General features: G+C 35.5%; 1 protein-coding gene across 1 annotated transcript in view; it reads left to right on the top strand.

Moving 5' to 3' along the window:
* Positions 1-2,218: 2,218 nt before the first annotated feature.
* Positions 2,219-15,269, top strand: part of tmem255b (transmembrane protein 255B) — a gene marked incomplete at both ends in the record, with an annotated part of 17,900 nt that continues 4,849 nt past the window's right edge. The window contains 4 exons of the mRNA XM_079265189.1: positions 2,219-2,282; positions 3,485-3,627; positions 3,975-4,037; positions 14,317-14,406. Of these exons, the coding sequence (XP_079121315.1) occupies positions 2,219-2,282; positions 3,485-3,627; positions 3,975-4,037; positions 14,317-14,406 (360 nt within the window). The remainder of the gene's footprint in view (positions 2,283-3,484; positions 3,628-3,974; positions 4,038-14,316; positions 14,407-15,269) is intronic.

Below are 15,269 nucleotides of genomic sequence, written 5' to 3'. Positions count from 1 at the left end.
GCAACGATTTTTTTTTCTCTTTACTAGCAGTGCAGCTCCAAAACATAATGCAGTATTTACTGGAGTATTTGCATACTTCTTTGCTGCAATACCAGGCCAGAGCTTAATAGTTTATTTCTTTAATTGTTCAAAATCTAACAAATGCTTCAAAAAGCCTTGTTCCACAAAATCGCTCAAGTTCATTTGAATACATCTTTTTATTTAGTAAACACATTTGTCTTTCCTTATGTAATTATCTTTTTCTTATAGTAATATTACCATTAAGAGTTTTTCATGAATGAATGATGAGTTATTTTGTTTGCTGGTATGAATGAACAGTAAGGAAAAAAAGAGCATTTATTTTTCATTTATTACACCTGTTTGTACCTACCTCTCTCTCTCTCTGTCTTTGTCATTTTTTTCTTTTGGTGGAAGTTCCTTTGTGACAAGCAACCATAACTTTAAACCCTCTGAAATAGATCTCGATGAATGAGTGTTGTTGACATGACAGGCACATATTAAAGAATTTTGCTTTTACAACCTTTTCTATTAGTTTTAAAGCTTCAGAACTGTATACAAGCATGTCCAGTACTGCTGAGATGTTCATAAATTCAAATAAATATTTTGCATTAAATCTCAGCTTTTTAAAAAAAAAAAAAAAATGTAAATAACATCTTATAGAGGAGAAATTAAACATTTTTGTTGAATATGTGACAGTGTATTTACATTTTAATCTAATCCCCTGGTTGCAGAATAAGATAAGTCACAGAATGCTTTTCCTTATTAATCACGTTTTTGGCCTGTCACAAAACTGACCCATATGAAGTCTTTCTGTTGCTCAAAAGGCCCAGATACAGTAAATAATAATAATAATAAAAAAAAAAAAAACACTTCTTGAATGAACAAAGAAGTTATTTATAGAAGGCACTATGTGAAAATGATTGCTTCCAAGATTACTCCCTGTCTTCCAAGAAATACAAAAAATGGGAGTAAAATTCTAGAAATATAATAACATAAAGTAAACAAAGTTCTTAAATAAGTTAAAAAAAAAAAAAAAAAGGTCCATGAGTACATATGACCTGATTCCAATATGACACCTCAGGGGTATCTTAGAGAGACAGCAAGAAAACTCCCCCGTGAAGAGCAGCTCAAAGAAAACACAGATGTCTCTGAAGACTGATGAAGCATTTCTGTAGTAATTTGTGCAATTCTTTTGATTAAGACTTTACAGTGTGTAGAGTCTACGGTGAGTAGGATTTCAAGATAAAGACATACATGTGCAGATAAAGGTTTATACAAATTTAACTCTCAGCAATAAGACATGGACCTTCCCTTTCAATAACATCAGATCTAAATTCTTATGATCTAATATTTTAATATTTTAGGTAATATTGCACAGGGATGCACTTCCGACTGCTGTATGATGTAATATAGAAGAAAAGTACTTACAGGAAAGGTTAAAACATGGTTAATATTTTCCTTCTTTTGTGATTCTCACCAAGTAAAGAAAATGTCACACAGATCACTATATCTCAATGTATTGTTTTTTTCTGCATTTTATAGAGATAGCCAACAGGAAACTGATACCCTTATAATCTCGTACATGGTCGCATGTCTGTGTTAAATTAGATAACAGAACTTTTTTTTAAGGAAATTCGGTGTGTGGCCTGTGTCAGACAGTAGATGGTGCTGTGCTCAATGTATCAACTTTACTTCCACATAAACTCAGCAGCATCATGACCAGTCATGCATCCAGAAGCCGGCACCCATTAAACCCCATAAAACTCACTATACCCACTGTTTGATTATATGGTCTATATATATATAGTGTGCCCACATTCTGTGAATAATTTCAACATTAATCAAAATGAAGTTGAATAAAACCTACGTAAGCCAAATAATTTAATAATTCATTGCTGTGGTGAGCAAAGAAAGCTGATTGGTTTCCCTCTCTCTCTCTCTCTCTCTCTCTCTCTCTCTCTCACTCTCAAGGCTTCAAGTATAGTTGAGCCCTCTTGAGCTCACACACAGTCATCTGTGTTCAAAATTGGAAAGAAATCTTTCTTTGGTTCATCATCCAAATCTGTGGATCGTAAAGACTAAACCCTCCAGTGGCTCTGTGAAGGATGACGACAATATTTTGAACCAACAAGGGAACAAACCACCTCCATTAAAACACTATAAAAAGCATCTGATCAGTATTTTTACTTTGGAACTATTACATCCAGATTGATTCAACATGCAGCAACCTGAAACCCAGCGGACAACTCAGCAAACAGCCGTAGAACCGCTGGACCAAGCAGGTACAGATGTTCTCTACTCAGCATCCATAATAAACTTAATTCATGTTTTTTTTGTGTGTGTGTGTTCCTGGTGTGGCATGGAAACCTGGAGTGGCGTGGAGTGGCATGGAGTACCTTTAACCCACTAGTACAACATGTCCCGTGTACAGGATATGAAAAATAAACAAGTATTTTACTCAGTCTGCTTTCCAATCACCTTCACATTTTGTACACCAATTGAAAGTTAAGATTGTTGAGGTATAAATGATGCATATTGTTCTAGTTATCAGTCATACCAGTCGATTCTGTAAACACTTCTGTCAGAACAATTGCAAATGTAACTTATCTTGAAAGCTATACTGTACTCCAATGGCAATAGTACTGGCACATCAGCAATGATCCAGTAAAAGTAGTCCAGTAAACAGTTGGTCTAAAATTAATCTTTTATTCATAAAAACCTATTTTACATGAAAACAGAAGGATTTTAAAAGGTTTAAAAAGAACCATAAATGTATGAGCAAAGAAAGCAAAACAATGGCTTATTTAAACACTGAAGAAACCAACCAGGACAGGACAAATACATACTCAATACTTGGCTTTCACACTGTTTTATACTTCTGCATCATTACCAAGCAGTAACTGTGGCACTCCGCTGCATATGATCTGACGGCTATTTGGTTGTTTGCTTATTTGAATAAAAAAAATGAGTTGAATAATGACCACAACATCTTTAAATAGGACCAATAATTCATAACATAAAGTGCTGCTGGTTGCTGACGTCAAACTATTAAAATAAAGATGCAAATAAACAATCAACCAAACAATAGCAACATTTAATAAATCATTTAGAATTTAATCTACAGATAATGAACAGTTTGATAGACTACTTAGCAGCTGGATCATTTTTACATGTGTAATTATTAATTAATTGATTATTCTTTGGTCTCTGTGTTGGCCCTGAAATGGACTGGCAACATGTCATTGCTTGGATGGGCTCCAGTTTTCCTGCAATCTTTAATTGGACTAAGTGGCAAGAAAATGAATGAATGAATGAATACCTTGTATTTTTAGAGTAAACTTTTTAAAGTTTTAAATGTTTTACAAAATGAAAGAATTGTACAGTATGTGTGAGATTTATGCAGGATTTTGCAGTTAAAATTCCACTTTGATGGTTCAGGAACAAGGAGACACAAATAAAGCTGATGCATCTTCCTCATTTTAAGCTCTGTACGTCCAGCGGGGAAAAACAGCTCTGTGGATCACGGTGTCTCTGCTGGCTCTGGCTCTGGTAGTGCTGGCCATCGGTCTGATCTCAGCCACTCGCACTGACAATGTGCCCGTTTCTGGATATTATCCTGGCATCACGGTGAGTGACTCTGACTCTCACAATCATAAAAAAAAAAAAAAAAGTCTGTAGCACTTCATGCAAGGATCTGCATCCAAGTGGACAGTCCACGAGCATCTTCCTACAATGTCCTCTACTGTTTGATTTCGTGCTTGTGTTGTTCTCACTCATATGTAAGTCGCTTTGGATAAAAGCGTTTGCTAAATGACTGTAGAATAGAATCCTCTCAATAGAATCCTCTGCTCATTCAAACAGGTTACTATAGCACATATTTATTTATCTGTTTCTTGGTTTGTTTGATTTTCTCCTGAACTAAAGCTACTTATTTCATCTGATGTCAAAACACTTTTATCTTTTTGCACATTTAGCTGAGTTTTGGAGCCTTTTTGGGCATTGTTGGCATCCATCTGGTGGAAAACCGCAGACCCATGGTAAGTCTGGTCAAGGAGCTTATTTTCTTTCTTTTTTGCTTTTTACTCAGTCAACTCTATACATTTCGGAAAAAATAAGATGGAGTGGAAACTAGATCATTTTACTCTGTGACGTAGTAGTACTGTACAAATCAGAACTCCTTCCTGAATAACAGTAATACAATAGTAAGTTATCTCTTCTGACACCAAAATGTCTGCAGAGATAACTTATTGTTGAATTGACAATTTATTTTGAAAGAATTTCATTGGATTTTTGATGATTGCTGTGGGGATTTGCTTTGTCTATTATGAAACCGTTAATACGATGAAATTGTTTAGTGTCATACAACACTGTACACATCTGCTAGTTCTGTGCCATGATGTTATTCTCGAAGCCTTCAGAGCTTCAAACAGTAATTTGCTAAAAATGTTCTGTTCCTGGAAAACAGGAGATATAAAACATAAATTACAGGATTAAATTACCGATTTACAGACTTTGCAAATTTGCTAAACTGTTTTGCTGGAAATTGTTCCACTGTGAGCAACAAGCAAATCAGATTACTTGATGGCAGCATAATGAGTTCATGGTCCCTGTGCCTGTGTCAGCGTACTTGACGGGATCTGCAGTCAGGTGAATTTGTTTCTGGGCTTCAATGACAAGAGGGAGAATTGCATTAGTATTGGCCAGTTGCTGACAGGGCTCCTATGTCAGACGGGACATAAATAACATGAGATTGTTTCTTTGCGGTATGGAGAAAGACATGATCTAAAAAGATTATGACTCATTGAACTGACCTGTGTACATTTAAGAGGAAAAAATCCACAACTTAAAATTATAAACCTCACTGTGTGAAGGTTACATTGCTGAAATAACCTCTAATCACAGTGAAGCTAATATCAACCAATGTGTGAAAACAAACGACCGGCATGACTGACACACACAATGCAGCAAGGCAGCCAGTGGCAACCAGAAGCTGTGTTATTTAAGTAGTATAGTCAGTATCACATTCACAGTACCTGAAACCTGCATGATACCAACAGTGTCTGAAGCGGACACCACTGACACAGAAACCTGTTGTTCTACTACTGAATTTGTCCTGATTATTATGATGATCTACACATCTAATTGGGCTAATTGTGACTATTGAAGGTGTGTGCGTGCTCCCGTGTGTGTGTGTGTGTGTGTGTGTGGGTTTAACTGGACTTTTTCCATCACTGCATAGTTTAAATAGAGATACAAACCCTAGTTGAGTTGAGAAAGATGGGCACATTTAACACATTTTCCTCTTTTAAAGCAAGAACATCATCTGATACAACCCATCTTCCTAAACTGAAACATAAAATATAAATAAATAAACTAGAAAAGCACTTAGAAAGCACAAAGCTGCCAATCAACTCATTTCCTCCTATTTTGACTTCCAGCTCAGGTCATAGTCCTACAAACATCCTAGATTAGTGGATAATGAATCCACAGTGTCTTGGCTATATTGTGGCGTTTGTTGCATTCTTATATTTTATTTTATTCTCTTTCAGTGATAAAAATTCCAGTGATTCCTTTTTTTTTGTTTTGCATCACAGTATGTAGAATTTTTTTCCAGGATCTAGATCTATCTTTGACATTTTAAATGAAACTTAGCGCAGGGATCATTTCTGGATCATGTTCCTCTTTGTAACTTGCATCTGTGCAGTGATGAGAAGTGCCCACAGACTGGTTTCTAGACATGTTCCTGAAGCCATGCAGTGGTTTCTATGACAGAACTATGCCAGTTTTTGATATTGTGCCACCAGTACATCGCAAACATCCGATATGGATTTTCAGCAATTTTCAATATCCCCTCTTCAGAAATACCCCCAGATTTCCCCAATTGTCTGATGTAATCATCACAGTAAATAATAGAATATTAAATGTTTAGCTATATTGTTTTGATAAACACTGTTCAGAATTTCTTTTACAATATATCTATCTATCTATCTATCTATCTATCTATCTATCTATCTATCTATATCTATATATATATATATATATATATATATATATATATATATATATACATATATACATATATACATATATATATATATATATATATATATATATATATATATATATATATATATATATATATATATATATATATATATATATATATATATATATATATATATATATATATATGTATATATATATATATATATATATATATATATATATATATTTATATATATATGTATATATATTTATGCTTCCTAAACAATATAGTTGGTGTATCTATTGAGTAATGGAAATACTCTCTGTAATATGTCCAACTTTACTATGAAAAGACTGACAACCTTGTCGTTCCCAGAACAGAAGCCAGTGCAAGTGCCTTTACACATTTAGAAGGAACATTTACTTGTGCTTGGTAGTCTTAACCTGTATTTTTCTTTGATAATGTTAATTAATAGTTCAAAATAGTCAAATCTGATGGAGAAGAAGGCAAACCAGAATAAAAAAATCTTAATTTTCCCTGCAGTGAAATTTTCTACAACACAAAATGACATTCAGGACGAACACATGGCTTGAAGAGCACCGTGTGGCTTTTTTAAAAATTGCTTATTGGAATCTTTTTTCCTTTCAAAACCTGTTGAAACCTTTTCTTGAGACTGCGAAAGGGTTGTATTCCCAGTGCCTGTCAACATGACTGTGCTACATGGGTTTGCGTGTTGTGAATTTTTCATGTGCCGTCCGGGGTGTCGTGTGCCTGGTCAGATCACATAGGCTCACTTTATGTGTATCGTATCTAATCCACTCTAAGGTAGCCTTCCTGTTCACACACAAGGAGTGGCGCAGAATCTCTGTGCAGTCCAGCACACATGACCTAATATGAGGTCAGGTTATACTCTTATTTAGTTCAAAGCATTCTGCAGTTCCCACTATGTCACAGCTCAGTGTTGCCCACCAGTTTGAACGAGTGAACGGAGGGCTGAGACAGCATCCTGCAGCATCTTGTCTGTCTCTCTGGCATCATTTTCATTTCTGCCCTTTAAACTTTAATGGCATGATCGCTGCCACACAAGTGCGGCTCTACGGTGTCTCCTCTGAGGCACGATGTTCGTTCTCACACAGGTGTCTTATTCTTCTGTTCTGCATCAGAGGCTCACACTGTAACACGAGAGCTGGCTGGCACAGTGAAGCCACTCATTAAAGAACAACAAACCGTACCACAATGCTGCAGATACCCGAGATATCTGGAGCTTGTCTTGCTTCCTCGACTGCTCAACCTTTATGAGCCTCTGACCTCATAAAGCAGGATATGGGGGTGTTGATGTGGTCTGAAATGTAAACAGTGGGAGAAATGGGAAGTTTGTCAATTGATGCAAAGCAAATAAGCCTTCTGTTCAATTGGAGATTTTGATAGAAAGATTTAGAAGACACATTTTTTCAGACAGACAGAATAGATGTTTACGCGTGACGCAAATGTAGCCTGGTAGAAAGAGAAATTGCAGCCAGCAAAGCACAAAATTAAAATGTTAAATCAAATGAACAAACATGTAGTGAAATGGAGATGATTAAACACATGAAAGTTATTCTTTATATATTTTGTTAGTACAATTTATTTCTTCAGAAATATGCATGAAAAGAGAGCGTAAAACTGAGTGAAAGCTTTAAGTAGCACATTACATTGATCAGGTCAGTTGTCGATAATCAGGTTAATGAGGATGTGGAGGAGGAAGAAAGCAAGATGCAAAGATGAAGAAGGAAATCTGGTGAAATCTGGTTCCAGATAATCACAGACATGACACATTTTCTTGGGTTTGAAAATATATAGATGAATTCTTTTTCTATTTTTAAAAAGATAAATGAATAAATAGATAAATAAATAAATAAGGCAACTGCTGTCGATAAGCTAGTGATATATGACTCAAGGTCCTCCATAACAGATTAATACCAAAGTGGTGACACTGGCTAGTTTTGCCTCAAGATTTGTTTAATTTAAAGCACAATTTTGAATGACCAATGTTACACCTATTGCAGTGATCAAATACAAGAAATTGAAACGTTTCCTGGCACATTTCAGTAACATTTTAAATCGTGAAATTAATTTGTAATAAAAGCAAAATGAAAAAGATGAAAAACTACCTTTCTATCTGATCTTGCCCAGTTTTCCTGATAAAAGGCTCCCCTGCACTGACAATGTAAGATCGCTTAATGACTAGACACTTCATGTAGCTCATGTTCTTTGCTCCTGCTGTTACCGCCCATATTTCACACACTGCAGTCCTCATGGTCACCTTGTGGTTTGAAAAACTGAACCTTTAAAAGGGCTGTATTTTACCCAATAGGAAAGGCACAATAATTTCTTATTAGCAGCGTATCCACCGGTGGTCATGATTGGACACTGGACCACTGAGCAGGAGAGGAAGACCTTGCAGCGGTCAGCGACTTTGGTTATGTAACCTGATAGGGATCTTTAGTGAGATTATAAAATTCCTCCTAGTGTCTTTATCTACTTGTTATTAATGTCGGCTTTAAAAGTTGTACCACCTGTTTCTTTGTCTTTTTTAATCAATTTTGTGTACTTTCACAGTGGAAATTTTGGACAGGTTTTAACAAAATGATGCGATTTGAAACCCACTTTAAATATCATTGTATGTGTACCAATCAACCACTTCTAGCATTTTAGATTTAACTCAGTGGTGCGGCACAAAAAAAGCTAGATGTAATAGTATTAGAAAAATAGGGGTTTTAATTTAAAGAGGAGAGAAGAAAGTATCCACTGTTACATTTATGGCAGTGCTGAGCTGCTGCAAAAGCAGTAAAGTGGTGCAAGTCCCAGCCTGCAGCTGTGCATCCATCCTTTGCAGGAGCAGTTAAGTCAATTAACACAAATAATTATTGGAAAGGCTAACTGAGATGTGGAGGGAAATAATAGGTTCAGTGGTTTTATCTGTAAATTAAAGATGTGTGAAGAATACATCAGCCACTGGTTGGTAAACTGCTATTTTAAAGTCTTAAGTTTGGGTTTCACAGAGATGTTTCCCATTTATCTGATACTGTTTAGTTAATTTCAAACCCCATATTTGGACAAGAGGTAAATTTAAAGCAAATTGAACCAATTGTGTTGTTTCAAGGAAAAATCATCTGAATCCTGACAGTACTTCTGTAATTCTGATCTTTCTGTTTGCAATTTGAGAACACTTTCTTATTAAAAGGGCAGCTTGTTGGTTATTTCCATCAACAAAATAAAACAAAATAAAAATAAAGCTTTAATACAGCCAAACTATTCATGAATATCATTAAACATATATAGGTAAACAAAAATCCCCAGAAAGCTCATGCATATGGCGAAGGATAAACAGAGCACATCAAAGCAGAGCTGCAGAATGTCATGAATGAAAACAGAGGTGTGACATCTCTTTGTAACATCTGGAGATGTCAAACATTCATAGTTATGACAGCCTGTTGAAGTTTTAAAGCAACATCACAATAGCTCACATAAATCCTTTTTAAAGTTTTTAAAAAAAGAGGCTGTCATGATCTTATATAAAATAAAAGTGCTGCTCAGCACAAAGGAATGTGCTCTGATTTTTTTTTGCAACTTATGGATTTTTTTTAAAGTCATTAGAAAACATAGTGGAGTAAAGGTAAAAAGCGTAAAATGGTACCACAGTCACTGGCACTAATCCTGAGAGTAAAAAAATCATCTACAGTACGAGTCCTTAATTTTTTACAGTATATGATCATTCAGTATTATTGGACCTTTGGGGGTTAGGGTAGTGTGGATGTTTTATGTGCTGGCAGCTGGTGCCAAGGTAATGTGAAGTAATGTGGTTGTCAGGTTCTATTGTCTCTGCTTCTGGCCTCATCTTCAATTTGCAGCCCATAAAATCAGAGTCATTTGAACCGCTAATGAAGTGGAGAGTCTGGACCAGTGACAGATAAAGCCTGCCAGAAAAAGCTAATTTCCTCAGTCTCCCTCTTTATTCATTTATTCATTCAAAATTCAGTTCAAAATCTGGTTTTGGTTTCCTTTCTCACATTCCTTTGACTTTTTTTAATCTGATCAGTTTGTTTAAAACCTTTTCACCATTAAATAGAAATGTTTATACCTGATAAGGGAATTTAATTTATGCACAAACAAGAACCGATTCAGAAGTATGTTTGATTCCTTCTTTCTTGTTCAGATCTAAATAACTAGGATTACAAACTAGATGTCATTTGGTACTAGATTAACTTTGGCTGAGTACCTTAAGTCCTCCTCAGCTTTTGGTCCTTTTATGTATTGACACCCAGAAAACACAAGAACAAAACAGTTGTAATTTACGCATTTCATTCAATTTAATGTACATGACCAATTAGCAGATTTTTTTTTTTTAAGCTTTGAGATTTCCAGTTTGTTTGTTGGTTTTTAACTACCACTTCAACTGATGTTTAAAAATGTGCAGAAACATACCTAGGTGCAAACTTTTACCAGCACTAAAAAAAGATAAATAAAGAATTCACAAATTCATCAAGTTTCAATTAAATTTTTCTGGCATTTATTTCAGTCCTCTGTTGACAGCATGACTGCATGGCAGAGCCTATACAGGTACATCTCAGAAAATTAGGATATTATGAAGAAGTTCAATATTTTTTGTCACTTGTTTCAGAATGTAAAGCCCATATATTATATAGATTCATCACACATAAACTGAAACATTTCAAATATTTATTTCTTGAAATTTTGATGATTGGGACTTATAGATAATAATAACCCAAAATGTGGTGTCTCAGAAAATTTGAATATTACATAAGATTAATGAAAAAAAGGATATTTAAAAAAGAAATGTCAGGCTTTTGAAAAGGATGTTCATTTCCATGCACTTAATACTTGGTTGGGCCTCCTTTTGCATGAATTACTGCATCAATGCGGTAGCATGTGGCACTGCTTAGGTGTAATCAAGGCCACCCTAATGCATGGGCATACCTGGGCTGAAGCTCAGGAGCACACAGAGTCATTTTGGGGACAACTAAAAAGTTTAATTGTTATGTAACTGGTAAGTTCTGCTGTCAATGCATCTTATGCACATTTGAGAGTGCTGATTGATTCTGAAGAACCCGTTGCCACCATGCCAAATCCCGCCCCCTGTGTGCAAACTGTGGTGCAAACTCAATGTGCCAAGCCCAGCTCTTTGACATGTACTCACAATGGTGAATATATGGACACGGGCACAGCTAAAGCCAGATCTGTTATGTTCCCAGTCTGCAAGTGCAATCTAGAGCTTTCTGTGGGGCTGAACCACAGTTTGCGGGTTATTTAGTGATTGTGTAAAAGATGCTAACGTGTTGCAGACTCTGTTTAAATAAGGGTTTGCGCGTGAAGTGGTTTGCAGCATGGCGAGTTTGGAGAGAAAACATGATCTAGCAAAGAAATCTGATTGACACACAAATCAAGGCTGTATGGGAGCAAATTTAGAAAAAAGTTAATGCTGTTGGTTAAATGCGAACAGGGGATGAAGTAAAAAGATGGAATGAAGACATTAGAAGGTGAATAGCATAAAAATAGCCTAAGAAATGCAGCTACTGGGAAAAAAACGTTTTGGTTTCAGTTAATGACTGCCACGTGCGTGGAAACCTAATAACCGTAACCATCCACATGACACATGACGTTTAGAACTTGGACAGCACATCTGGGGGATCAAAGTTGCGACATGGAAAATGTGTCATTTGACTCCTCTCCACATCCATCATGAGTTCTTCTAAAAGCTCCAAAATACTGGCTAAGCTATACCCTCCTGACTACCAGTAGTTCAATTTGTCCTCTGTGGAGGACCTTTGTAAACCTAAATATTTTCATCTTCCTGAATGCTACTGAACTAACACCTTTTGGTCTTTAAAGAGGACATTTAGTGCTTTTAAATGGTACCTCATTTGTGGGGGTGGGGCTTTGTGAACTTTCTCTCTTCAAGAAAAATGTCCTCCATTGCAACAAGCATGTTTTATGGGAAGAGCAAAAGTGCATAATACTTTTCTTTGTGCTGATTTATACTTGAAAGCTTGTTGTTATATTCTCATTGAATATCTTATAAACACATTAAATTGTTTCTTAGATAAATATAACTATATTTTACCACAATATTTAAAAGTTTAAGCAATGTCCTCCGTAGTGGACATTTGTAGTTACTCATTTTTTTCCAGGTAGTCAGGAGGATATGGTTTGATGATTGTTTCCTTGTTTATCCCACAAATCTTCACACAAGGGTGAAGAACGTGTTGCATCTCTTTGCTTTGTTTCAATATCTCCTTCTTGTGACGATGACCTCGGGAACGTGTTCAATAACACCCACAGACTGTCTGCACGTCTTTTTGAAATGTATTTAGTATAAATACTAACCCTTTTTTTTGAGACACGGCATTTTGGGTTTTCATTATCTATAAGCCACAAATGTCAAAATTTCAAGGATTGAATATTTGACATGTTTCACTCTATGTGTGATGAATCTATAAAATATATAGGCTTCACATTCTGAAATGAGTGACAAAAAATACTGAACTTTTCCATAATATTTTAATTTTCTGTGATGTACCTGTAAACATAATGCAATACTGAGCACATCTTCAATCTAATTTTTATGCATTCTCAGTTTCAATATGTCTTTTTTTTTTTTTTTTGTTACCATGACCAGCCAAACAGTTTAGGTTAGGATAAGAATACAGGGTTTCATCATTTTATAACTCATAGTGCCAAATTACTACATGTTGAGGGATTGTGGTTTAGCCTGCAATTTCCTGAGAGCGGGCTGAACTGAACCAACCACACGAATGAACAAATGGTTATTATGAGGTCCATGAACATGTTTTATTTCCCACAGCTCCATTAAAAAGACTTACTGCCAAACCTGGCTACTGGTTTGGTTTTAAAGTCCACAAAAACTGTATTTTTTATGGCAACTTGTTAAAATGACACACAAACACACACACAAAACCTTTTAATCTACACAACCACACTGAGGCACAACATTATTTCATTCACAGGGACAATCAATTTCACCCTGAAGAGAGGCCGGGAGAATAAATGAAAACAATTTGGGCAGATCTGAAGGACCCTGAACTTCTCATCCTGCTTTTATACCATTCACAGCCTCACAAAAAATCAATACTTCAAAAATACACAGCAGTAATATTACTTTCTGACTTCCAAATTTTATGTGATGAAATCTGTTTTAATATACAGTATCAGAAAAAGTAGCCAGTCTATCAGACGTTAGTGGGACTCAAACAGCACAGCTGTTACTTGTAACATTCATGGCAGGACAAACTGGAACCCAGCAGTCGTTACTTTGATAATTTACACCTGTTATTTTCTCACCATTATATAAAGAATTAAAGCAAGTGTCCTTTCAATGCTGAAAATTTGGATTATGTTGGTTTTGGTGGAATCTAATTAAGTACAAATAAAAAAAAAATGTGGCAACTAAAGCAACTTAAAAGAAATTAAAATAATGCACCTGTTTGATTTGGGACATGTAAAGTTTGGCTGTAAATTATGAAATTAATCCAAAGAAGAAATTGCTTACACATGTAATAACTCTTCTTGGATTACAAATTGGGAAAGTGACAAACTCCTGCCACCATTTCAGATAAAAAGAAGAAGAAAAAAAGCACATTGCTTTAGTTTCAGTCCTGGAAGGGTGATTGAACTGTCAGTAACTGATGCTGAGCCATAAAGTTTATGATCAGACATCTGTGATCCACCAGCTGGGCAGAGAGGGTGATATCAGAAAATTACTGTCTTACAGTAGAAAACACAGGGGTTTTTGACATGGTTCAGTTTGCTTGAAAAGTTCAAGTTTTAAGGTTATTGATCAGTGATTGGAGGAGTAGCAATGTGAATTTGTGTGTGTGCCCGATTGAGGGAATTAGATTGACCCTGCCGCTGCGAGCGGCCATCTTTCTGTCCTGCTTGTGGGCTCTCGCCTGTAAATCAGCCAATAAGCTCCTTTGTGTTAGCAGGAAAAGGAGTCATACAATTTCTTTATCGTCCTGCAGCCCAGACGCTGAGGACAAACATCAGTACAGACGCCAAACTTCCACACATGTGTAATAAAATGACAACCTTGCCTTAACATAATAAAGAATCCTACATATTAGGTGTTTTCTTCATATTCAGAAAAAGATGTTCCAAGTGAAATTATTAGTGATAAAAAAAAGCTGGAATTATTATGATATTAATAGAACTGGCCGTTTTACAGTTGATACATCAATCTGATGATCCCCAATTGCAGATTTGTTTTTTCATTTCTCACAACTAATTTATTCTTTCCCTTTTCTTTCTCCAAGCTTGTGGCAGCTATAATCTTCATCAGCATTGGAGTTATTGCTTCTTTCTTTTGCGCTATCGTTGATGGGATCATCGCCGCAGAATTTATTGTAAGTATCACAGGTGTGCCTTTACAGACCAGTGCTGAATCTTTTTCTCTCATGTTTAACCAAGCAAATATAATCAGATGTGAATAAAGCAGGTTTTTCTGGATAAATGCAGGTAAAGACTCATGGACACACTGATCGGATGAGGGAAAGTAAAGGTCGGATGAGATGTGTTCATCAAAGGGTTCAACCTGAAAAAGAAAACTACATTGACTTTTATCCAAACATGATGGTTGATTCATGTCTGGTAGAAAACAAGCAAATTTAATAAATAATAAGCAAAATTTAAATAGATAAATAAGCAAATTTATTGTAAGACAAAGACGGAAAAGTGGGAAAAACAACTGTACACTAGTGAGACAAAGTATAAAATATATAAACACCAGTTGACAACCATTAAGAAATGCTGAGAAGGATTTTTGAAATAGAAAGCTGAGAGAAAATCATGGAGACTTGAACGCTACATGGAACATGTTGAATAAAGCAAAGGCCAAATTCTAAACAATGTATGCTACCGAACTATTTTGTTGAGAATGATGTTGTGATAACAACTGCAAAAATACTGCAAATGAATTTAATGTGTTTTTCATAAATATTGGGGCTAATGTAGCAAATTCTATTAATGCAACAAAACATAATAATACCTCTGAAATGAAAAGTAGAATAATGCAGTCCATTTTTCTTGGAGAAGTTGCTGAATTTAAAGTCTTATCTATTCTAAGCAAATGTAAAAACAAACATCTACTGATCGTGATGGACTCGATATAACGATCATTAAAAGAACCATTGACTGCATAATAAAACCACTAAACTTTATTTGTAATTTATTGATTCAAACTGGTGTTTTTCCAGCGCAAATGAAGTTA

Source organism: Telmatherina bonti (genome assembly GCF_933228915.1).
Source record: "Telmatherina bonti genome assembly, chromosome: 1".
NCBI classification, from domain to species: Eukaryota; Metazoa; Chordata; class Actinopteri; order Atheriniformes; family Telmatherinidae; genus Telmatherina; species Telmatherina bonti.
The sequence above is the reverse complement of the archived record's forward strand: the minus strand, read 5'-3'. Positions and strand labels throughout refer to the sequence as shown.